The following is a 25,357-nucleotide window of genomic DNA, read 5'->3' as shown; positions in this document are numbered from 1 at the left end:
ATTTGTTACATTATTTTATATATATATATTAAAAAAATAATGATTACTTGTAACTTTTCAAGGACTTTTCATGAAATTTGGATAATGTCGGCATCCCAACTGTCTCTGTATTTATGTTGAAAATCTTTCCTGTGACACTGACACTTAGAAAAGTTTGTAAACAAACTTTAAATAATATTGAGAATCTTTCCATGAGCTTGAACAGTTTGTCAACAAACTTTGAATAATACTTGTATTTGATTTGAGAATCTTTCCATGAGCACATTTTGTCAAGTAAATAATACCCGTATTTACACGCTAAAACACCGTTCTTTTAAATAAACATAACATATTTATTATATTAATTTAAATTTATAAAAGTATAATTATAATTTATTGAAATGAATTAAAATTATTGAAATTATTGAATTAAAAGAGAGAGATGATATTCATACGTATGATAAAAAATGAATTAAAATTATTGAAAAATAGTATTTTAAATGCAATAATTTAAGTTAAATATAACTTTTATATAAATTAAATGACAATTTTAGACATTACGAAAAATAATTATAGAAATCATTGTGTGTAATTCTGGCAACAATTCGTACTTTCCACACTCTAGAAGAATAGAAATCATTCAGCTTTCATTAATACTCCACAAATCTAATAATAAAGTTATGGAGAAACAATTCAAACATTGCTTTTAAATTACATAAAAAAGAACATCCACGTCGATTGTAAATGAATGGTCAAGAGAACTTAATAATAGAGTAACTGACAAAGCTATCAAAAGATTACAAAACTTTTAATTTGAACATAATACAGAACATCATGTGTGTCTACATACTCCTTTATGTCCCCATATCAAGTGCAAAAATTTATTCAGACCTTTCCTTCTTCAATTTCATCATCCATTAGCTTGTATTTTAATGTCTACCACCTCTAAGTTTCTAAGTTGAGAAAAATATATCGGATACAAACCACCTAATAGTGTTGGATTGGTTATAACTCTATAAAAAATGTATTTTGCACTAGACAAAATCATTCTCAGCTTAACCCAGCTATAACACTCATTCCAAACTAGGATTGATTTTCTAGAAGTCAGAAACAAGTGTTGAGTTGTCTGTTTCTGATATTGAAAATAAAGGGCATGCCAGAACTTCATTGTCTTGTATCACCTTCCTCCCCTCTGGAAACTTTAGAAAAACACCGTCACGTAAAAGAAATTATTTTTGTTGGAATACAAAGTATCAAAGATAACTCTGTTTCTTTTTTAAATAAGGAACTTTATAGAAGTAGTTCCTTTTTGCTTCAACTTCGAAATGGTTGTTGCATATCTCGGTTTTTATTCTGATGAGTTTCAACTGTAAGGATTAGAAGTCATATTTCTTCTTTCGCAAGTCATTTGGAGGCTTTAGTAGCAAGATTCGCGTCATTGTTCACTTCTGCAAGTCATCATGGGATTCATCCGTGAACCATGGTGGGCATATTGGATCTATTGTAATTTTTCTCAATGGACTATGGTTTTTTTATCCATTTTCAGCATCTATAAATATAGGTTTATGCCCATCTCCGAAAACATATTTTTAGCATTTATAAGTAATTCAAGTTTTGAAGTTTAATAAAAAACATTAAGTGAAATATCATTTTGAATTAAAGTTGTTTTAAAGAAATAGTGTTTAAAGAAGAAATATTTTAGAATATCTTTTATAGATAAAGACAAGCTCATAATAATGTTTTTTTAGACTATATTGTTTGATAGGCAAAACTTTTTGAATAATGTCTAACAAAGAAATTGTCTTTCTTATTTAATCATCTAACAGACAATATGAGCAACAAACAATGTTTTATAAACATCTAAATGCCTAAATGAACCACATCTTATAATCAAGCATTTTATAAATAAAAGCGTCTATCTCATGATAACACTGAAGCTTAAAATATATTTTTCCAAAACAGTGTTAAGTTCAAACAAACGTCTTATGAAATGAATCATCTAAAGAATGACCACTAAATGTTGCATGTGTATTTTGATAAAACATCTAATGTTTTACACCTTCTAAAGATCATATATGTTGAATGCCTTACCAAATCAAACATTTATTAATGAAAAATGACATACAATAGAATGTTTTGAACATGCAATACGGTCCAACGCTTATCAACATTCAAAATATTTAATGTGTGTATGACAAAGTACCTTGATACTTATATACTTCATTCTTGATATTTGTGCATATCACTAAAGTAGAAAGATATGATTAGAATAACTACACCCAAGAGAAAGATGTTGAGAGATGTGAAGAACGGAATGTTTCCTTGAAGTCTTATGCTCTGCCACATCATATAGGCTATGTTTTGATAAAGGCTATGACAAAGCACTTCTGCAAAGTAGACTTCACTGACTTCTAACCAAAAAGTTACTTGTTCTTCATGAAGTCAATCTTTTTGTCTAACAGTCTACTCATAAGAAAAGTTATAAATAGACAAAAGTTTGAAGAAAAAAAAAAGGACTGATATTGAGAACTTGTGAACGCTAAAACCAGTTAACTATTCTTATATATCGTCTGAAAAGAAATATTTTCTATGAAAGAAAAATCTTAGCAAAATCTCATATTTCTTTATATTGTTTCTATCCTCTCTTTGAAAGTTATCAATCTGTATTTTCTCATAACACTATTTGTGTTGTACATTCTGAAGAGAATTAAAACATTTGGTGTTTAAGTTAATTGAGTTAAATAATCTAGACGTGTTGTCTAGGGTTAAACCAAAAGTGGTAAATACTTGTATATCATGAGTGGTTAAACTCGGACTAGTCGTGTTGACTAGGTGAACCATGACCATTTTTTGTAATCCCGGAGAGGTAAAACTTGTGTAATCTTCTTGAAGATTGGTGAAACCCCTTAAGAGTTCTTTAGAGAGAATTGGACGTAGCTCAGACTGAGTGAACCAGTATACAATTTGTGCTTTATTGCTTTTCTTCTTCAAACGTTTTCATAAAGCTCCTTTTAAACATCATCGTCCAAACATATCTTTTGTTTATCAATCTTTTGAAAACCTATCAAACGCCACATGAAAAGTTTTAAAAACATTATTCACTCCATGATGCATCAAGGAGGATGCATAGGAGCAGATCCGTGAGACTGGAGGCCTTCTTGTATCACTCCATTTATTGTTTTCCTATGTTTTTCACAACTTTAGCTTCTTCATCTTAATGTTGATTTTTTGCTCATGCATATGACTGCTTCATGCATTTAGCATCTAGTCTCTTCCAAGATCTGAATAGAGACTGACCCATTTTTTCACAATGACAAGGAAGATAATTTTTTTTTTCAAACTTTCCTTTGTTGTAATTATTTGCATTGCTTTGATTTCTGGCGGGATGATACTTCTTGTAGCTTTTTGCTTGTTGACTCTTGGCTAGAAGAACACATTCAATAGCATAATCTTCCATCATCAATCTATGTTGCTCTTGGGCTGGAAGACATGTATCATTTTAGCAAGAGTGATTTTAGAAATATTTTTTGTGCTCTCTAACGAAGCAATATGCTTCACATCTTTCTAGTACCGTCACCAAAATTTTCTCAATAATTCTAGAATTTGCAAATTACTTTTCAATAATTTTATCTTATTGGTAATATCTAACAATTTGTTTAAATACTTTTTGATTGTGTTAGACTCTTTCATTATCTGAAGTTCAAATTCTCTCATTAAGTTAAGCACTTACATGCTTTGAATTATTTCATCTCCAATATATTCTATCTTTAGATAATCTAAAATTTCTTTTGCTGATTTGAGAGTCATGATTCTAGTAAAGATGGCATTAGAGACACCAACATAAAGACATCACTTTGCTTTTGTTTTTCAGATTTTCTTCTCCTTATGGCTTTTTATTTAGTCCATGATGAGATTTTTGACCGCAGAAGAATTTCATAATCTTCTCCCGTGACTTCCCAAAAATCTAAAACTTCTAGGTAGGTATAGGCTTTCATTTTAACGTTCCAAATATTATAGTTTTTCTCGTTAAAAATTGGAAGAGCTGTTTGGGAAAAATTTATTTCAAAATCCATTATAAAGGTTCGGTAAGAAAATGGTTGTAAATGTAGTTGTTGACAATTTATAAGAAAGTAGAATTTGCTTAATAGAAAACATGAATAAACAGAAACGAACAGAAAAAATATTGAAGAAAAACAATGAAAACTCACTTTATTAAATCAGAAAACATTACCATTTATAAAACTTAAAAAAAAAAATAAGAAACTAACTTATTCCTTAAAACTAGGAAAACAATGAAAAAATAAATAAAAAACAGAATTATGAACATGTTTCCTTAACCATTTTTCTAACAATCTCAACCCATCTCTCAGAACAGCAATATTGGTTCGAAAATTGTGGTTGCAAACTCACTTTCATCACTTCCAAACCCACACTTTCTATCCATGAGACCTGTTAAAGTTCCTTTCCTTTCTGTTATTCTATTTTAGGCCTTAGCTTTCGTTTAGGTCGATATATATCTCTTTACGCTTCACCTTTTTAAGTAAGAAATATTTTTCTTATTGCAAAGTTCTGTTTTAAGTTCTTTCTCTCTCTCTCTTCCCATTGCAGCTTTCTCATGCAAACATGGTAACAGTGTGAATATCGGATTTTGATAAATTTCCAAAACCAATTGCAATATTTTTGTAACAAAGAAATAAAAAGCATTAAACACAAACAGTCAACCAAATTGGAAAATGAAACCAAAAATTACAGTTTGAGTAGATGTTTGCATACTATTTCACGCAGTTGATATTACTACTGTGTTATTTTCTGAAAGAAATTCAAACGCACACTTAAACTAAATACTGTGAATAGGCAAAATCGTAGTGAGTGCCAATGCTCAGTTGAGTTGAGCATTCCTCTTCCACTCCTCAATTAGTCTCTTAACAATAACCTCACAACTCTCACCAACACCACAAGCCTTCCTTGCTGCCTCCTTCATTTCTCCAGCTTTGACCCTCAAAGACTCATTGCTCATCATCTCTTTGATTCTCTTAGCAATCTCCTTCCCTTCCACCACCTTTTGTGTCCCCCACCCCCATTCCTCAGCCCAAATCCCAACCCCACTCATCCTAACCACTTCTGCATTAATCTTCTGATCTCCATGTTGAGGCCATGTCAGAATAGGCACTCCTTCCCCTATACTTTCAGTTATTGAATTCCAACCTCCATGAGTCACAAACCCTCCAACTGCAGGGTGCCCCAGAATCTCTATCTGGTCCACAAACTCCTTCAATACCACACCCTTCTCACTCACCTTACTCATCAACTCACTCCCCACCACATCCTCCAAATCTTCCTTCTCTTCTCTGTCAACCCTCGTCAACTTCACCACCCACAGAAAACTTTACCCACATTCTATTAACCCCGAGGTCATGTCTTTTATCTGCTCCCTCCTTGTCTCAGTTCTGTTCCCCAAACTAACATACACCACCGACCCTTCAGCACGTTCATTAAGCCACTCCAGTATCCAACTCATGCAACCCTTTTGACCTTGATCTACATTCTCAAACCCACACGTCATTAAGGGACCAATTCCATATACCGGGGGCAGCCCTCTAACCACTTTTCCTTTATTCAACGATGCTAGTGCCTCTCCTTCCAGTTCCTCAAACGAGTTGATGAAAACCCCATCGTGCTTCTTGAGGTTGGGACCGTCCTCCATGATCATTCTCTGAAAGGAGTTGATACCTTCAAGAAGAAAAGGTGGAGGGACCGAGGATCTTGGTATTGGTAATGTGATACCCGGGATATGAATAGCATCACCAACTAACGTAGAAGGGTGCGGTTGTGCAGCTGGATCGGAATCAGCAAGAACAGAAACGTATGAAAGGAAAGATAACATTCTAGCTGACGAGGTGAAGTGAATGTAACTGGGACAAAACATTTTCTCAACGATGGGGGGTATAGGAGAAATTAAGAAAACATCGACAATGAAAGCTGAGAGAGAAGGGGAAAGAGAAGATAGGATTGGAGATAGAAGGTGAACGGAACGACGAATTGTTTCGTACTGATGGAAAAAAGGGTCATTGGTGGTGTTAACGGTGGTAGGATCCAAAGGGGTGAGGTTGAAGTCAATTTGAGTAACCTGGTGAGGGAAAGAAGAACAAAGGCGAGAGATGAGGTTTGATTCAGCAAGAGTGACAGTGGGTTTGGGAATGATGAGAGTGAGTTTGCAACCATGGCGGAGGAACACTGAGGCTAGTCTGAGACATGGGTTGAGGTGACCCATACCAGTACTTGTGAGGAAAGCCACATGAACTGCAGCTTCAGGAACAGACATTTTTTGGTGTGTTCGATCCTACAAGAGTTTGTGGTTGCTGTTGTGTTGTGAGATGAAGAGATAAAGATACATTTTTATTGGTACACTTGAAAGTCTAATGCATGTCTTAATTAAGATTTGTCCGGAAAAAGGATGAAAAACAAGAAAGGAAGGAAAGAGAAAGAAAGTAATTAATTTGGAATGGAGGGAAAAAAAGTAAAGAAAAATAAGATAATGGTTGAATTAGTAATTTTATTTATTAGTTTTAATAGTGTATTTTAATTTTTTATATTTTGATTTAAAAAGAGACTCGTAAAGCTCAAGGATATAATTTCTTTCTAATAAACTATCTTATTAAAAAATTTATTAGTTATACTAAAACAAATTATTCATCTTGCTAATCAACTTAAACCGATGTAATACAATAATATCATAACTATAACAACCTGATCTAGAATACTCGGTAAAAAATGTTCAATCCAAAACGGTTTATCGAAGGTGATCGACTCAAGATGATAGTGATTAATACATACAGTATAACAATAATATAAATAAATAACCATGACATATAATATATTAGGAATAATTAAAATAAGTATAAATTTTATATTGAATATAAATGATAAAATTAAACATCATATTAAAAAATTATTAAAAAATCATGAACATTTAAAGTTAAATTTATTCAAATCCATTATCTAAATTGGACTCATATATGTTATATATATAAATATAAATATATTATTTCTTATAATCTCAAATAAATAAATAAAACATTACTCATCTATTATTATAATAATAATAATAAAAAATAAAAAATTAACATAGAGAATTTATAAAATAATAACTCAAAAGATCCTAATAAGAAATTTACATATAATATATACTTGTTGTATCATTCCAAAATAGAATGAATCTATTTATAAGAACAGTACAAAAGATCCTAATTTTGTTAAGAAACCGTTCAAGTGTCATGGTCTCAACATTATTTAAAGTTTGTTGACAAACTGTTCAAGTGTCGTGGAAAGATTTTCAACATAAATAGATACAGCGGGATGCAGACATGTCAATTTTCTATCCAATTTCATAAAAAAAATCCTTGAAAAGTTACAAATAAACTGAATAATAATTATTTTTTTTATAATGGAAATTTATGGTATTCATGAAATATATATATATATATATATATATATATATATATATATATATATATATATATATATATATATATAAAGAGTGAGAGATGATCAAACGTATTGTAAAAAATGAATTAAAATTATTGAAACATAGTACTTTAAATAGAATAATTTAAGTTAAATATAATTTTTATATAAATTAAATGACAATTTTATACATTATGAAAAAAAAATCATATATCTTATTTTATATAAAAATAAAATAATTGATAACTATAAAAATAATTGAAAATAAAATAATCATATATCTATTATTAAGGAATGAAAACATTCATATCGAAGAATAGTTGGTTAAATTAGTTAAAAAAACGTGGTTAAATATGTTATGAAGTTAATTAAAGTTTCATATAAATCTCTTTAAACATTTGAATTTCAAAATCAATATTTTTTAAGATTTGAATTCCCTAAAGATTTAAATTTTCTATTTTTAAAATCATTTTTAGTTTCATAGAAATCTCCTTAAACACTTGAATTTCAAAATCAATATATTTTAAGATTTGAATTCCCTAAAGATTTGAATTTTCTATTTTTAAAATCACTTTTAGTGATTCATAATTAAGAGAACAAGATTTTATTAAGGAATGTAAATATTTGGATTAAAAAATAATTTATTAAATAGTTCATAAGAGTAGCTAAATAAATTATATAATTGGTTAAGTCATCATATAGCATGACACAATCAACTTGGCCTTCACTTTATAATTATAAATCCCACAATATCTTTTAATTACTTAGCAATCATTAACACTTTGGGGATAATTACTGCATTAATTTTTCTTTTACATTCTTCTAGAAAAATGTTTGTTGTAATGATTTTTCTTTTACATTCTTCTAGAAAAATGTTGGTTAAATGAATTCAAAAAGTGTTTAAATATGTTATAGGTTTTTTGTTAATCACTTGACTTGAAATAATAGTAATTATATTTTGAATTCAATATTTCTTTATTGGTAAATATTGATTTTATGTAACAATAATTTAATAAACCATACATGCATTGTCCCATAAAGATGTGGACTATATTAGTTAAAAAGATTTGTTAAATAGGTGATACAGTTGGTTTAGTGATGATATAGATAACGACTAACTTCATGTATACATTCAACCAAAAACGAATGGATTAACTTAGTTAAATATAAGTTGTTAAATAATTTATAAAATTTCTTAATAAAAAAAAATTGTTTCAGTTTCGAGATGGTTGCTGCATATCTCAGTCTTCATTCTGGTGAGTTTCAATAGCAAGAATCAGAAATCACGTTCATTTAATTTTTCTTTCGCAAGTCGTTTGGATTTAGTCACAATATCTGCGTCCAGTTTCTACAGTTCATAATGTTCACCTTCGCAAGTCATAAGATTCATCCAAAACCATAGTAAGCATCTTGGATCTGTTCTGATTTTTCTTAATGGGTCGTGGTTTTTTTATCCATTTCTAACATCTACTTATCTACTTATGTTTACCTGTCTGAAAATATACTTTCAGAGTCTCTTTTCTTCTCTCTCATTCTCTTATCTATCTTATATTTTCTTTTATAATATTCGGGATATTTTTTAGTCTTTTAAAAAGAGTTTACTTGTAAGTTGTGAGATCTTCGAAAAATTTAGAAAATTCTTTGCATAATACACCATAGATAAGTTCTTAAGAATAATGGATCTACACGCCTTAGAAAATGATTGTTTATTATTATTAACAACATTTTACAACAATCATAAGGTCTTATGGTTGTCATCAACAACCCAATCCCGAATAATCAAAACATTGTTTCTGAAACCCAAACAGTCTTCACAAAACCATTTCCGAATGTGTCAAAAATTGAGATATTTTTTAAACATGACTTTCGGTGTTGGCAAGGGTGTGTCTACCCTTTTAGACAAGTATGAAATAGTTACTGCTCTTTTATCTCCAAAACCTGACTCTAGTCTCCCTTCAAATTGAAAACAAGTTGAAGATTGGATTCATGCGAACAAAGAATCACTTTGTCAAATATATTGTTGAAGATGTCATCAAACAAAGGTTCGTCATAGGAAACTACTACCGTTAGAAGATGATTGAAGATAAGAACATAAAGTCTCAATCAATTAGTACCACAAGTTGCTTGAAGATATCAACGTAGATAACATTCTTCTATCTGATGAGTTTGTTTCAGAACTTCTAATCGAAAAATTATTGTCATCTTAGACTAGTTACAAACAATAGCTAAAACACATACACATACAACTGTTACTTTCAGAGTTCATCACACACATAATTATTGAAGATACCAACATGAAAGAGTGTGTTGCTGCAAGAGCCAAAGCTTTACCTACAAAGGCAAATATGGTAGAAGTCAAACCTACTCCCAAAAGGTATGAACACAAATTTAATAACAATAATTTAAAAAATCTCGTCCTAATGGATCTAACACGGCCTTTAAGAAGAAAGGAAATTGTTTTATATACGAAAAGTCGGGCCATCATGCACCATAATATAGGCGCAATATAAGATACGACAATCTTCTTAGGACAAATATAGCCGAAGGAGATGACACTATTATTTGAGTCGTATCACAAGTAAATTTGATAACCAATTGAGCAAGTGAGTGGTAGACTCTAGTCACTAATACAAAATAGGCATACAACGTCTAACGCTCAACGTTAGATAATCAAGCATCACATGTTAAAAATGATCGGTGACAATATTGTAAATAAAATCACACGATTGACGTCGGTTGGTTAGAGGAACAAACGTTAGTTGCCTTTTTGAAGTCTGTTGGTAAAAGAACATACACCTTTAGGTTTCAAATTCTTAAAAAATTGATCCTGAATATATTTTAAGAGACCCATTAAACATCGATTGGTTAGAGGAACATACATTAATTGCATTTTTGAAGTCTGGTGAAATAACATACGTCTTTTAATTTTCAAATTCATAGAAAATTCAGCGCGAAGATATTTTAAGAGACTCATTAGACGTTGTTTGGTTAGAGGAATAATTGCCTTTTTGAAGTCTGTTGGTGAAAGAACAAGTGTCTTTTAATTAAAAAAAAATTGAGCGCAAAATATTTTAAGAGAGCCATTAGACGTCTATTGGTAAGAGGAACATACGTTAATTGCCCTTTTGAAGTCTGTTGGAAAAAGAACAAATGTCTTTTAGTTTTCAAATTCAAAAAAAAAATGAGCGTTTTAAAAGACCCATTAGACGTCTGTTGGTAAGAGAAACATACGTGAATTAGAGCGTGAAAATATTTTAAGAGCGCGAGAAAGAACACTTGTTTCACTATTTTTGTGTGCACTTTCTTCATTGCGGGTCGAACGTCTCTAGTGAAGCTTTCGGCGACCACCAAAAGTAATGTTTCTTCCACTTAACACAAATGTTCATCGATTGATGACTTTATATATATGATTTTTTTTCATTTTAACCGATTAATTTCGTGCATAGACATCATTTGGAGCACTGTTAAGTTCTCTTCGATGACCACCAAAGATAATGTTTTTTCCACTTAACACAAAAAATCGTTAATTGATGACTTTATGTATCATTTCCTTTCATTTTAACCGATTAGTTTCGTGCACATATACCATTTGCATGCAAGATTCATGTCCAGATTCTACAGCTCATAACGTTCACCTCCATAAGTCACAGTATTCATGCATGAACCATGGTGGGCATATTGGATCTTTTGTGATTTTTCCCAGTGGGCCATGGTTTTTTTATCCATTTCCAACATTTATAAATAGAGACTTATGCTCACCTCCAAAAATATACTGTCACACTCTCTTTTCTTCTCTCTCATTCTCTTATCTATCTTACATTTTCTTTTATAATATTCTGGGTATTTCTTAGTCTTCTAAAAAGAGTTTTATTTATTAGTTCTAAGATTCTTGAAAAATCTGATAAATTTTTTATATAATCTGGAGAACTTGCACAACACACCTAATATAAACCTAATATAAATCCTTAAAAACAATAGATCTATATGTCTTATAAAATCATTATAAAATTATTGATTATAAAATTATTGTTAGTGATTATTATCAACATTTTACAACAATTTTCGTCAATAAAATATTATCCTTATATCCTGTTTATAACTAGCTATTGTAAAAGTTAAAACTAGATTATGAGAAATGAGTGTAAAACATGTAGGCTCAGTGACTTATACTAATAAAAAATGCTGCACTTACAATGTGCTGAATCTTATGGGTTTTCTGCACAAAAATGGAGTTCTTGATTAGGGAGATAAAATATTTGATTGCTGATTGTGGAACCTCTTTTTCTGCCCCCACATGCCTAAATTTGAAGAAAACAACAATGAACCTAAAGAAAAAAAAGAGAGAAAAACAGGATATTCATTAATCTCACAATACAGAGCTTAAAAGATGGAAATACACTAATCTATGTGCTTCTTTTTGCTTTACATCCTAAACAAACGAAGCACTTTCACTCAAGTCTTAAACATGGTACAAGAAGTTAGGCTCTAGAAGAGTGAGTATAAACCAAATTATAACTTCAGAAACGTATAAATCTTGCCAACCACAGCATTGTGAACTACACAATTCTTTTGACAAAATCGACTCTATATAGGCCAATTGTAAGAGAAGAAATCCAGGACTTTGGTGCAAATGGGTACATAGATTTAGATCCATCCCCGACTTATATAAAGGTAAATCTCACCCTTCTTTCATATCCATCTCACAGGAGTTACAAGAAGAAAAAGTTAAACAGGGAAAAATGAAGATGACATTGGTAGCATTGATCCTAGTGGTTGCCTTGAGCACAAAGGCATTACTTGGGGAAGCAGGTGCTGCACCAGAGCAAATTGTGGACACATCAGGAAAGAAGGTGAGAGCTGGTGAGAATTACTACATTGTTCCAGCATCCGCTGATGTAGGTGGCCTTGCTCTCTCAACCACAGGTCAAGATTGCCCTCTTGATGTTGTAGCTGTTGATGGTTACCAAGGCCTCCAATTGAGCTTTCTTCCTGTTAATGATAAGAAAGGTGTCATTCGCGTTTCCACTGATCTCAACATCTATTTCTCCACCTACACAACTTGTCCACAGTCCACAGTGTGGAAGCTTAAGGACTATGATTATTCAACATCACAGTGGTTTCTCACAACCGGTGGTTCTTTGGGCAACCCTGGCTCTCAAACCATCAGCAATTGGTTCAAGATTGAGAAGTACGAGGATGCTTACAAGATGGTTTATTGTCCAAGTGTGTGCAATTATTGCAATTATCCATGCAGTGATATTGGAATATATCAGGACCAATATGGCAAGCGTTTAGCTCTAACTTCTGAGCCATACAAAGTGCAGTTCCAAAAGGTTCAATAATAAATGTTGAATTATATCAAAATCTTAATGAGTAAAGTGTATGGCACATCTTGCACTTTTCGTACAAGATTATTCTCAAGTTCAGTTCCATGTACTGAGCTATAAATAATGAATAAACAAGATGTTTTCTATTTAGAGTCTTTTTAAAGTTTCTAGTTTCTGTTTGTCGTTATTTACTATTAAGAAAATCTTCGCAAAGAAAGTAAACTCCTAAAAATATATTTAAGCTGAGAAAAATTTCATTCATAGATGTATTTTCCTTTGAAGAATTAACACTACCATTATTGTTGTTAGTTAATCCTATAGAGCTGGCTAAATGAGTTACAGACAGAAAAGAATCTCAGCTTCTGAACCTGTTGTTCAGGCGACTTTCCCTCCAAGAGCTGGCCTGGTTCACCTCTCCCCATTTCCCAGAATAGCAACATTGTTTCTCCATTATGGTTGTAAAGTCACCTTCATCACTCCCAAACCAATACTCTCTCTCTCAGAATCCTCTGCATCCAACAATGAATATTTTTAAATTTTCGTGGAAATTATTACTGAATTTCAAATCTACAGGAAATAAAATAGACATTTACCAATTAAACACTCTTAAACCTTAAAACATTTCAAATTTTCATAAATTTCCAAACCCAACTGCAATATTTTTGTAACAAAGAAATACAGAGCATTAAACACAAACAGTCAACTAAATTGGAAAATGTAATTAACCACAAATTACAGTTTGAGTAGCTGTTTGCATACTATTTCACGCAATGGAGATTACTACTGTGTTATTTTCTGAAAGAAATTCAAAGGCAGACTTAAACTTAATACTGACTAGGCACAATAGTAGTGAATGCAATGCTCAGTTGACTTGAGCATTCCTCTTCCACTCCTCAATTAATCTCTTAATAATAAGCTCACAACTCCCACCAACACCACAAGCCTTCCTTGCTGCCTCCTTCATTTCTCCTGCTTTGACTCTCAAAGACTCATCGGTCATCATCTCTTTGATTTTCTTAGCAATCTCCTTCCCTTCCACCACCTTTTGTGTCCCCCACCCCCATTCCTCAGCCCAAATCCCAACCCCACTCATCTTTATGGCTTCTGAGGTCATCTTCTGATCTCCATACTGAGGCCATGTCAGAATAGGCACTCCTTCCGACAAGGTCTCAGTTATTGAGTTCCAACCTCCATGACTCACAAACCCCCCCACTGCAGGGTGCCCCAGAATCTTCATCTGATTCACATATTCCTTCACAACCACACCCCTTTCCTTCACTTTACCCATCAACTCACTCCCTAACACATCCTCCAAACCCTCATCCTCTTCTCTGTCAACCCTCTTCAATTTCACCACCCACAAAAAACTATACCCACATTCTATTAACCCCAAAGCCGTGTCCTTTATCTGCTCCCTCCTCGTCTCAGTTCTGCTCCCCAAGCTAACATACACCACCGACCCTTCAGCTTGTTCATCAAGCCATTCCAGTATCCAACTCATGCCATTCTTTTGACCTTCATTCACATTCTCAAACTCACAGGCCATTAAGGGACCGATTCCATACACCGGAGGCAACCCTCTAACCACTTTTCCTTCATTCAAAGCTGCTAGTGCCTCTCCTTCCAGTTCCTCAAACGAGTTTATCAAAACCCCATCGAGCTTCGTGAGGTTTCGACTGTCCTCCATGATCATTCTCTGAAAGGAGTTGCTACCTTCAAGAAGAAAAGCTTGAGGGACCGAGGATCTTGGTATCGGTGATGTGAAGCCCGGGACTTGAACAGCATCACCAATGAACCTAGAAGGGTGCGGTTGTGCAGCTGGATCGGAATCAGCAAGAACAGAAACGCATGCAATGAAAGACAACATTCTAGCTGAAGAGGTGAAGTAAATGTAACTGGGACAAGAGAGTTTGTCAGAAATTGAGACTACAGCGGAGATTAAGGAAACATTGTATATGAAAGCAGAAAGTGGTGTTGCGAGTGAAGATAGGATTGGAAGTAGAAGGTGAATGGAATGACGAATGGTTTGAAACTGAAGGTAAAAAGGGTCAATGTTGGTGGAAACTGTGGTTGGATCCAATGGAACGGGGTTGAAGTCAACTTGAGTTACTTGATGAGGGAAAGAAGAACAAAAGCGGGTTATGAGGTCTGATTCAGCCATGGATACAGTGGGTTTGGGAGTGATGAGAGTGACTTTACAACCTTGGCGGAGGAACACTGCGGCTAGTCTGAGACATGGGTTGAGGTGACCCATGCCAGCACTAGGGAGGAAACCCACATGAACAACTGCTTCAGAAGCAGACATTGTTTATGGAATGAATGAAGTGTTGATAAAGAAAGAGAACAAGAAGTAGAAGTTTATGGCTCCTGTTTGAAAAGGGAGAATGGTCGTTGTCCTCGGTTGTCCGTGTTTCATAAATTTTATATAAAACTAGGTTCTTGATCAGTGTGTCAGTGTGCAGACACACGGACCTTTTCTTAAAATTTATTTTTTAATAATAATAAATTTAAAATTTATATAAATAAGTTTTATATTTGTAAATATAAATGTTATAATTATATATAGTAAATACTTATCTAATTTAAAATGGATTTTTAGATATATATAAAAATAGTTAAATAGTGTTAAAATATTATATTCATCTATGCATATTTTTGAGCTTTTTTAATAAAATAATATAATTAATAGTGTCTTTATTACATTGCTTTTTTTCACAATTATTATCAATAGTTTGTGTCTTTATTTTGATCTTTTACAATTTAAGATATCTTTATTAAGTATCATATTTTTCTAAATTGCTTCCTTGTCCTTCTACATAACAACTTAGGTTTTCATTACATTGTAATCAAAACATGGATAATGCTAAACAGTCTTGAATAGAGTTCATATTGCTTAGTGGGTTGTATGTTGAGCCTTTGTAAAATTTGGAGTTATATTGCTTACCATCTCAAGTGAGAACATAGACAAATTTTCAATTGATAACAGCAACCACCAGTTTACATAATTACAAATTATCTAAAATACCAATTTGGTTTTAATTTAAGGGTAACTCTGCAGTTAAGATACGAAATCTCATTTAAAGAGCTTCAAGTGTGCTTGATAAGTTACTCCAAAAACACACAAACACCTTTGACCAAAAATATATTTGTTTGAAATACACACTTATTTTCTAATCTTTCTATTTATTTTCACAAACTATTTTAATTTAATTTGTATCTATGACAGAAAAGTTAACAAGAATACTTGTTATTATGTGAATAATTAAATATATCATTATACGTCATTCAACCTATATCAACACATTTTATTAACATTGTATCTCATTTAAGAAATTACATATTTTTCAGTATAACTCATTTTGAGTAGATATGATAAAAACAAACATCTCAATCCAACCTAGCCAGTTCCATCTTACTAGTATTTAATTACAATTTTAAAATAGGTTTAATACCTCTTTTGGTCCTTCGAAAAGAGGTATTAAACCCTAAACCCTAAACCCTAATTCGAAAAATCCTAAATTTGAAAATTAGGAACCTAATTAAAATTAGAATTAAGAGGGAAAACTCCCAATCTGAAAGGATTATGAACCCTAAATTGGAAATCCCAATTTCTTTCTACCCTCTTCTTCTTATGTCTGCTTCGTCACGCTCATGTGAGGGAAAGATACAGTTTTCCCTTCTCTTCTTCTCCTTCGGCGTTGCTCTGCAACCATATGGCAGCTTCCTTTCTCTCACGTTGGGACAACTCGCGACAGCTTTGGGGTGGTCTGCGGCGGCGGAGCTTGTGAGCGACACAGCGGCAGAGGCGCGACCCTTGGGGTTTCGATGGTGGTTCGCGCGGTGGGTCTCGAGCAACAGGTTTGCGGAGATCAACGAAACTTCGCCGAGGTTGGCCGCTGGATCTCTGGGTTTTGGTTTTTGTTTTTGGTTCTGCTTTTCTGCAGGTGGAGGGCTGGCCTCGCGGTATGGTTCGACTTCTTCGACCTGGTTCGTCGGCGGCGAAGGACGGAGCTTCTGGTTTATTCCTTCAGCGGCGATCTTTGGTCTTGGAATGAGGGGAACTCAAGCAAAAAAAAATTCAAGTATATTATGTTTGCTAACAATAGATTCATCTCTGTATGTTTGCGTATGGAATTCGGCTAGTAGATTCTATTCCTTCTAAATAACATGATTCCTGAATGCCGTGATCATTTTGGGTGACAAGAACAAGATGAATGCCACTTATCACCCTCACACAGCCACGAATCACCCTCACACAGCCACGTATCACCCTCACACAGCCATGTATTACCCTCTCACAGCCACGTAGCTAACTTCAGTCCACCCTGTCAGCTACTCCGTTAAAAAATCAACGATGTTTCCAAAAAGGACTTGATTGCACACTTTTTACAAAATTTGAGACCACATTGAACTTCTAAAAAAAGGTAGGACCCAATTGAACATTTGCCCCCTTTCGAGGGACCAAAAGAGGTATTAAACCTTTAAAATATTATAATAAAGTTTAACTCTGCAAATTTAGGAAGCAAGAAATGATCATTCTTCCATCACAAAGAAGAAAGAAGAATTAAGATAGTATATATAAGAAAGATGTCAACGTAACATGTTGGAAATATAATTCAGAATTCACAACCATCACAATTCATTTTCATCTTAATAGTGTTGTTGGGAAGTCAACTTGTCACATTTCAGGTTAGTGATCGTAAATTAAATCTATCACATATATGAAATGAATCAAAAGAATGTAACTTCACATCACTTATAATATTATATCTAAAAGAATAAACATTTGATGAAAATATAAAACATGTTGTTAACTAATGCAATAACTCCAATCGACAAAATTGAATGGGGTTGATAACCAAGAACTGCATGAAGAGCCATACTATGGTAAATATTGATGAACTACTAACAATAAAACACAGATAAATTACGAATGATTACTATATAGAGAGATATGCTAGTTTAAAACATGCAAACATGCTTTAAATCTAGCCAAAGGATAAGAAATAAATAAGTTCATTAAGGACACTAATGGGTAAGGGATGAAACAAATCTAAACTAAATGTCTCTATCAATAAACCAACATTCATCTATAACAAAATACCTCACTATTGTAATAACATTTCAATCTAACATAAGCCAAATACAAAGGAAACCATCAAGGCATGAGCTAAAAGAAATAAATGCATTTCACACTTCTAAATTAGTCACCAGCACACCAGAATGTCAATGTCGGGCACCAAAATAAAAACCTCCAATACCATAAAATAATCCACAAAATGAATTGAAACAAAAAAAATACAAATATAGCTAAAACACATGCTCAATCAAACACCAAAACATAAACGACTAATATTTACATTCCACTCATGCAATCATTCCCAATCAAAAAGTAAAAAGCACTTACAGTTGAAGATTTCAAGTCATAAAGAAGCTTTACAGTTCCTTGAATTTCAATTTCATAAACATGGCCACAATCAAAGGGCAAAAACTATGTTCATAGATTTTGAAATCCAACCAGTCAACCTGTCCAATCCCACCATCTCGTCCAAACGAAAATTAAAAACCCATGCTATGAAAACTAAAAAACGAAGTTAAGAAGGACAAGATAATAACAATCCAAAACAACTTCTTTCATAACCATGAGACGAAAAGAAATGTGATTGAAGAAGACATAACCTTCAAATTTATACTAATCCAAAAAAGTAGAAGAACAAACTTTGAAGAAGAGGAAAAATAAGAAAAGGAAGAATTTAGAACTAAGTAATATAGGTTCAACAACACCTAAACTTCAAAGTGATGGTAATTGAATAAGAAAATGAAGGACTGAGAAAATAATGTAGGTTGAAAAGAACTAACTAAGGTTCAAACAAATAGTCATCTTTGATGAAGTAGAAGAGAAGTGAGAAATTTAAGTGACATACATCTATCAATCCATTCTTTGTATGTCCGTCAAGCAAACGAGGAAGAAACGACAATGCAAAATTACAAAAATAACATTGAAATGCAAGACAAGAAGATTAAGGGAAGAGTAACATTATAAATTGTGTAAAAAATGCAAATAATTAAAAAAATCATTGTTTGAAATAGGTGTCAATAAGATAGAGTGAATCAAAAATGTATTTCACGTATGACAAATAACTAAAAAACGAAAAAAATTGGACAAGTGCCATTATATTAGGTTGAATATTTTTTATAATTATCAAGATATTGTTTTCTTATATATATATATATATATATAGTTGATAGGTATATAGTGGTAATTAAAAACTATGGAGCAGCACACTCGGTCAACAACTTTAAATAATATAGTAACTACAAACCGAAGATACCTATAATATTTTAACAAAAATATTTGATCACGTTTGAGCACATTGAAAATCGGTCATCTACAGCAATCAGATAGGAGTAAATTATACAAGAAATTAAAGCATCACATCTAGCTTAAAATTCTAAAATAATAAACTTGTAAGTGTTTATTCTTATATATTATTCATGTTGGTGGTTCTTATTTGAAGTAATACTAAAACTGCACAGCTATTGTCCAAAGCTATTTTTTGAAATTTTTAAACGAGATATTATCAACTATATATCAATGTTTCATTTAAAAAAGTTACTGTGCTCGATGAATAAAAGGATTACCTTTTTGTTTATCCAAAAGGAATTCAGGAATTGTGCTCTATAGTAGAACAAAGTATAACAACCCTTTGATCTACATCCCTAAAAATGGTAATGTACCAATTGGATTTACTTTCAATCTAATTGTCAAATTAGAATTCAAATATAAAAAAACCTTCGTTGGTGCAAATGAATTTCCATTTAGTAAAGTTGAGAGGGGGATTATATGTTATTTCCTTCTGACAAAATGTATGCAGGAATATATGAGTTCAATGGTCCTACACTCTCACTTGAGGAAGCCCTTGGATACACCCAGATTTTATTATTAGAACACAAGATATCCAAAATTCTCCGCCATTTTGTTTAAGAATTTCTTACTAATGAGTTATTTTTAGGAGATATTATTAAAGAGAGAATATATAAATGTAATTGAACACAATTTATATAAGATATTAACATCACTTTTACTTATAATTGAGTTTATGGATTTTTTTTATATTATATTTAATTTTGTTATTTAACGTGTGACTTAAAGTCACTTAGATTATTCTCAATCATCTTCCTTTAAAAGTGAGTCTCTTTTCATATAGTATATTTCTCCTCAGGTGTGTGATGACCTTTATTCTATTAGTATGGTTATAGTGTTGTTATGTTATATTGTTGTTGTTATAATTATTTAAGTTAGTAAGTAAGATGAACCTAGGACTCTGATATCACTTATAAATCTATTTATAAAAATATTTATTAGGAAAAATTTTCATAAATGTGACTTGAGTCCAATCCATATAAGGAATGGATTGACATCATTTTTAACTGAAAATATTAAGACATTAAATTTATGGATTTTTTTCTTATACATTTTTTATCTTCGGGCAAAGGATCTTCATATACGAATTCACATAAATCTAAGCCCTCTATATAAGTTTGTATTCTTAAGTTTCTTGTAGTAATGATTTGTTACACACATAATTGTTTCATCTATTGATTCATTTTAAAAAGGTGAATTTCATTAATCATAAGTGACGTGCCTAAATGCCATCATAATGACTAACAGGCTAATGGTCATACTTATTGTCTTCAAGTCTGGTGGATTGTATCAAGATCCATATATTAGTAGAGTTACTATATAATGCTGAGTATTGTATTGCTCGTTTCGAGTTCTGATATCTAAATATTTTTAAGAAAAGAAAAAGAGATCAACACAGATTGACTCCAAACCATCAAAATACAGGGTATAACCCAATGAATCTTCAAAATTGGTAAACCAATTACAGATTTATGAAGCATAAAGCAAGACATAGTTGAAAAGGAATAATCAAGTCGTGACTAGTGCGTAACCAAAAAAGGGTAGCAACTAGTTATCTTTTTAATACAACAGTAATCACAAACCATCAGAAAGGTAAAACAGAAATTCCACCTGCTATATATTGTACATGGAATGAGATATGACGGTATAAATAATCAAGTATGCATGATCAGATCAGATACAAGGAAAATATACACTTCAAGATTTTTCTTACAAGTAAATACATAAACATTATTAATATACTAGATTGGAAACATGTCTCTTTATTCATCACAAAGATAAATCGTTCAGACTTTTGGCTGACTGAAATCTCCGAATCTCTCCTGGATCAAAAGAATGAAATGACTGCAGAATTTGTAGTTCCTTGGTTTCCTTTTCTGTCATTTGCTTCAATAGCAAAGGCCTCCACACCACAAGTGTTGTTAAAAATTATATGTTTATGAGCACCACAAGTGTTAAAAATTATATGTTTCTGAGTGCTCCTTCATTCCTTTTAGCAAGTGGCAAAGCTCTGCACTACCATGGAGTGAAGAGTCTTTGGCAAAGAATTCTTTAACAACACCGTTCACATCAACCATACTACGACCAGGATTTTTTCTGACCCTCCTTTCCCTCATAAACTTCCTTATCTCCGAGGCTTCTTTCCACATATCAGCAACACAATACATATTCCACAGAAGCATATAAACACCATCATCATTTGGTTCAAGTTCAATTAACTTCTTTCCTGCTATTTGAGCCAATTTCAAATTCTCATGGACTAAGCAAGCAGTCAGTAATGATCTCCACATAGCAGCATCAGGGCTAAATGGCATCATCCCAATCACTTCTTTTGCCTCTTCCAGCAATCCTGCTCGGCCAAGAAGATCCACCAGGCATCCATAATGTTCAATATTTGGCTTCATGTAACGGCACTGAATCATTCTATTGAACAACGCTTTTCCCTCCACGACAAGCCCAGCATGGCTACAAGCAGTCAAAACTGACAACAGGGTTACCTCGTTTGGGTTAACACCTGATTCTAACATGCGACAAAAAGCCTCCAACGCAAGATGCCCGTCCCCATGATAAGCATAACCTGATATCATTGTAGTCCACGAAAACACATCCTTCTTCAAGATTTCATCAAATATCCTTACAGCCAAGTCAAGCCTTCCACTTTTGGAATACATATCCATCAGAGCATTGCTCACCGCAACATCCTGCTCCAGCCTCCTTTTCTTAACACAACCATGCATACACTGACCAAAATCAAGAGCCCCAACATCCGCACACGCGGAGAGCACCGCCACCATCAAATCCGCACAATGAAGAGCTCCCCCATCATCACCTTCCATCTGCTTAAACATCTCCAAAGCCTGAACTGGAGCTCCTGCTCTGACACACCCAGTAATCATAGCCGTCCATGAAACCAAATTTCTTTCAGGCATTGCATCAAACAGTTCACGAGCACAACTCACATTGTTACACAACATGTACCCATTCAACAAACTAGTCCAAGAAAACACATCCTTGGATCCCATATTCTCAAAAACCAACGCAGCCATCCCCATCACCCCATTTCTACAATACATGTCAATCAGAGAATTCCCCACAACAGGGTTTTCATCAAAACCATTCCTCAACAGCATTCCATGAACAACCCTCCCTCTAACCAAATCCTTGCACTGCCCACAAGATGATAAAGCTGCAACCATAAGGAAGCTATCAGGTCTTAGACCCAGATGCAAGCAGTGAGAAAACGCAGAGAGGGACTTGGAAGGAAGACCAGAATGAAGGTAGAGATTGAGGAGGCATGTCCATGATACTATATCAGGATCATTAATCTGATCGAAGACCCTCTGCGCTTGTTCTGTTTTTCCGACATTCTTATAACTTTGAAGCAACTTGCATGACAAAGATTGTTGGAGATTTTGTGTGTGTAAGAATCCCAGTGTCACACACAGTGCATGGATTCTCTTTAGCTGATCGAGGCTTACACAACTGTTCAGTGTTCTCTTCAAGGATAGGTACTTCATCAAATCAAATTGCTTTATAGTTCATATCGTTAAACATAAAAATCATTTTCATTTTTTATTTTCCCAAAAATATTTTTTCTCTTTTATTTCTTAAATATGAATCAATTTAATCTTTTAGAAATGTTAATCTTTTTTTTATTACGAGACATGATTTTGGATTTTTTTTATTAGTTCAAAAGGTAAAAAACTTGTATCATTAAAATTACATGTATACAAGACAGTTTCAAATGTATTTTGAGTTAGTTTTTAACCTTTTTATAAATTTGTAAATAATGTTTGATTAAAACGTATTCAGTAATAAGATAGGTAATTTTTATGTTGCGTGGAAAGAAAACTATAGGAGATATTGAATTTAGAAAGTTATAAGAATAACTTAATTATTTAAAAATAGATAATTAAAATTTATAAAAAAGATATTTTCTTTTTCAAATTTATGTAACTTTTATTCATATTCACTGTTTTAAATTGATTTTCATTGGGATATTATTTACCTGACTTTAATTTAAATTGTTCATGGTGATAATGGTGGTACATGTGTGTGTTTAGTAATAAGAAAGTAGGAAAAATTATCATTTTTCCTTGACTTACAACACATCATTCTATTTTATATTAAAAGATTCTCCAACATAATGTCAATATCTATAATAATACTCAGAAAATATTAAAAGAGCTGTAGTGTTAATCTTTTTTATGACCAATCAGAATAAAACTAAAGACTAAAAGCACACTTACAAATGTAAATTATCAACAACACATCTGAGTATTCAGAAAATATCAAAAGAATATAGTAAATTTATTTTTAAAATGGTTAACAAAAGACTAATGTACTAAAAAAATCACATCAGATAATTAATTAAGTTGGTATGCATACACAAATTGTAAAATAATTTTTAAATCATAATTAAAAGAAAACTTTATTCATCTCAAGTACATTTTGATATTTTTAAAGGATGTAAGTTTTGGCGTAATTTTCTTAATAATTAGCTAGAAAGTGTGAAGTATTAATTTAAAAATATATTTTAATATTTATTTAAACTCTTAGAAATTATCTGTATTACAATATTTTAAATTGTGATTATGAGAGGAGACATAGGTCAAAAAACGTATGTGAACATAGAAAATAAATTTAGGTTTGTATATAGATTTGAGTAGATTAAAAATTTGTGAATAGATTTGAGGAGATTTAAATACAAACAAATATTATTATAAAATTGTTTGAATTAAGAGAAAAATAGTATGATTTAAATGGATTTAAAATAAAAATTTAAGTATATTGCATAGAGAAATTATAAAGCACATGAAAGAGTCTATATGAGCAAAGAAACTAAATTTCACTTAATTTGGAAAGAAAGAAATGCATATTGGTGGTAAATCATAAAACAGAAACAAGTACTGTTTCTGATCAGTGCCATCATTCTTTCCGCCGACACAAAAAATCCAGTTCTCTGCAGTCTTCTTCTTCTGGCTTATTCATTATTCAAAGTGACAACTCCTATAACTACACACCTCACAAACTACACAATACTGGAGGGTTTGTTCTCTTGGGCATTCATGAAAACCTTCTGGAACCTGACATAGTAGGGTTCAATGTTATCCCCGACAGCCATGACTTTGGTTCCATCGACATCTTCAAAGGTTCCGACAGGAGCACAGAGTGTACCAGGCACACTGGGGCAGAACTTGAAGCTGTAGATCTCATAGGCATGGTCCCCTTCGAGCCTCTCAATCTTGAACTTGCTTGTGATGTCCTCAGGGTTCCCTCTTGTGCTCACAAACCAGAACCCTGCTCCTTGCTTGCTGAGCCTCCACACTGTAGGCTGGTTGCAGACTGTGAACACAGGGAAATCAATGGTGAGATCGGTGAGAGTTGGAATGTGGCCAAGCCCTTCTGCATAGAATGCCACCGGTGACCCAATGAAAGAAGGATCACGGATAACATCAAGAGGGCATGTCTTGTTCCTTGTTTGCCCTAGTGTGAGACCTCCTTCATCGGCCCAAAGTGGCCATACATAGTACCCTATTCCTGGCACCAAAGGGTTCCCTTGCTTATCCACCACTGGCTCAGGCACAGCAGCCAGAAGTGGCTGTGTGTTCAAGGCCAAGAGAAGGAGCAAGTGAAGAAACATGGCAACCTTCATTTCCTCAGATTGAAACCAAGAAACCAATGTGTCTGTGTGTCTTTTTCTTTGTGTGTTACATTCTCGTAATGCATCATTAAATACTAAAATGATTCGATGGAGGTTCTGTAGCATAGAAAATTTGGGTTATGCAGCACGAGGTATATAGAGATTGAATAAATTATTATGATGGGGACATGTGAAAGTTAAGAGTTTAGTAGAAAATTGCTTGTGGATAACTATGAAACTAAAGGTGATTTGGTTTTGAGATCAAGTAGTATACTTCGTTCTTCTGTTCTCATTTATTAGTATTATATTTGGCTCGAGGGACACGAGCTGTTCTAACTTTGATTTTGAGAATATAATAAACAGAAAAGAACCACGAGTGACTAATCAAACAAGTTCCTCAAAATGTTCTTTTTCAGATGTTAATTAGTCACAAGTATTCTTTTGATTAAGAACATAACTACATTTGCATTATGTAATTTCATAAGCCATTCCATTCAAGAGTTACTTTTTTCTCTCATT

The 25,357-nt window shown here is 32.8% G+C and overlaps 4 protein-coding genes and 1 pseudogene across 5 annotated transcripts; 1 reads left to right on the top strand and 4 right to left on the bottom strand.

The window, feature by feature from the left end:
• Positions 1-4,671: 4,671 nt before the first annotated feature.
• LOC108344627 (UDP-glycosyltransferase 708D1-like) lies at positions 4,672-6,361 on the bottom strand (annotated as a pseudogene).
• A 5,421-nt stretch (positions 6,362-11,782) lies between these two features.
• Positions 11,783-15,186, bottom strand: LOC108344625 (UDP-glycosyltransferase 708D1). 2 transcript variants are annotated; one of them, XR_008245075.1, is made up of 3 exons: positions 13,606-15,186; positions 13,139-13,279; positions 11,783-12,432 (listed from the first exon to the last, which is right to left on the bottom strand). XR_008245075.1 is itself a non-coding variant. In XM_017583062.2 (2 exons), exon 1 carries the CDS (start codon positions 15,073-15,075, stop codon positions 13,633-13,635), a length of 1,443 nt encoding a protein of 480 aa, XP_017438551.1. In that variant the 5' UTR covers positions 15,076-15,186; the 3' UTR covers positions 11,783-13,279; positions 13,606-13,632. The 2 variants fall into 2 exon arrangements, 1 of the variants encoding a protein (XP_017438551.1); XM_017583062.2 differs by having other exon boundaries at positions 11,783-13,279.
• Positions 12,183-12,802, top strand: LOC108344633 (miraculin). Its single transcript, XM_017583069.2, has one exon. It carries the CDS (start codon positions 12,183-12,185, stop codon positions 12,783-12,785), a length of 603 nt encoding a protein of 200 aa, XP_017438558.1. The 3' UTR covers positions 12,786-12,802.
• Positions 15,187-20,788: 5,602 nt separating the features above from the next.
• LOC108344059 (pentatricopeptide repeat-containing protein At2g20540) lies at positions 20,789-22,713 on the bottom strand. The gene is made up of 2 exons (XM_017582527.2): positions 22,463-22,713; positions 20,789-22,381 (listed from the first exon to the last, which is right to left on the bottom strand). The coding sequence occupies exons 1-2, from the start codon at positions 22,710-22,712 to the stop codon at positions 21,150-21,152; spliced, it is 1,482 nt and encodes a 493-aa protein (XP_017438016.1). The 5' UTR covers position 22,713; the 3' UTR covers positions 20,789-21,149.
• A 1,311-nt stretch (positions 22,714-24,024) lies between these two features.
• LOC108344632 (miraculin) lies at positions 24,025-25,006 on the bottom strand. The gene has a single exon (XM_017583068.1). It carries the CDS (start codon positions 24,962-24,964, stop codon positions 24,227-24,229), a length of 738 nt encoding a protein of 245 aa, XP_017438557.1. The 5' UTR covers positions 24,965-25,006; the 3' UTR covers positions 24,025-24,226.
• Positions 25,007-25,357: the final 351 nt, after the last annotated feature.

This window comes from Vigna angularis, chromosome 8 (assembly GCF_016808095.1).
Source record: "Vigna angularis cultivar LongXiaoDou No.4 chromosome 8, ASM1680809v1, whole genome shotgun sequence".
NCBI lineage: Eukaryota > Viridiplantae > Streptophyta > Magnoliopsida > Fabales > Fabaceae > Vigna > Vigna angularis.
Note: the sequence above shows the minus strand (reverse complement) of the source record. Positions and strands in the feature narration are given on the sequence as shown.

What these genes read in the sequence shown, in the direction of transcription:
- LOC108344059 (XM_017582527.2), bottom strand. Translation starts at nt 22,712, where the DNA reads ATGAAGTACCTATCCTTGAAGAGAACACTGAACAGTTGTGTAAGCCTC. An exon ending in CAATCTCTACCTTCATTCTG is followed by an intron (nt 22,382 to 22,462) that starts GTCTTCCTTCCA and finishes TTATGGTTGCAG; the next exon opens with CTTTATCATCTTGTGGGCAG.
- LOC108344632 (XM_017583068.1), bottom strand. Translation starts at nt 24,964, where the DNA reads ATGCTACAGAACCTCCATCGAATCATTTTAGTATTTAATGATGCATTA.
- LOC108344625 (XM_017583062.2), bottom strand. Translation starts at nt 15,075, where the DNA reads ATGTCTGCTTCTGAAGCAGTTGTTCATGTGGGTTTCCTCCCTAGTGCT.
- LOC108344633 (XM_017583069.2), top strand. Translation starts at nt 12,183, where the DNA reads ATGAAGATGACATTGGTAGCATTGATCCTAGTGGTTGCCTTGAGCACA.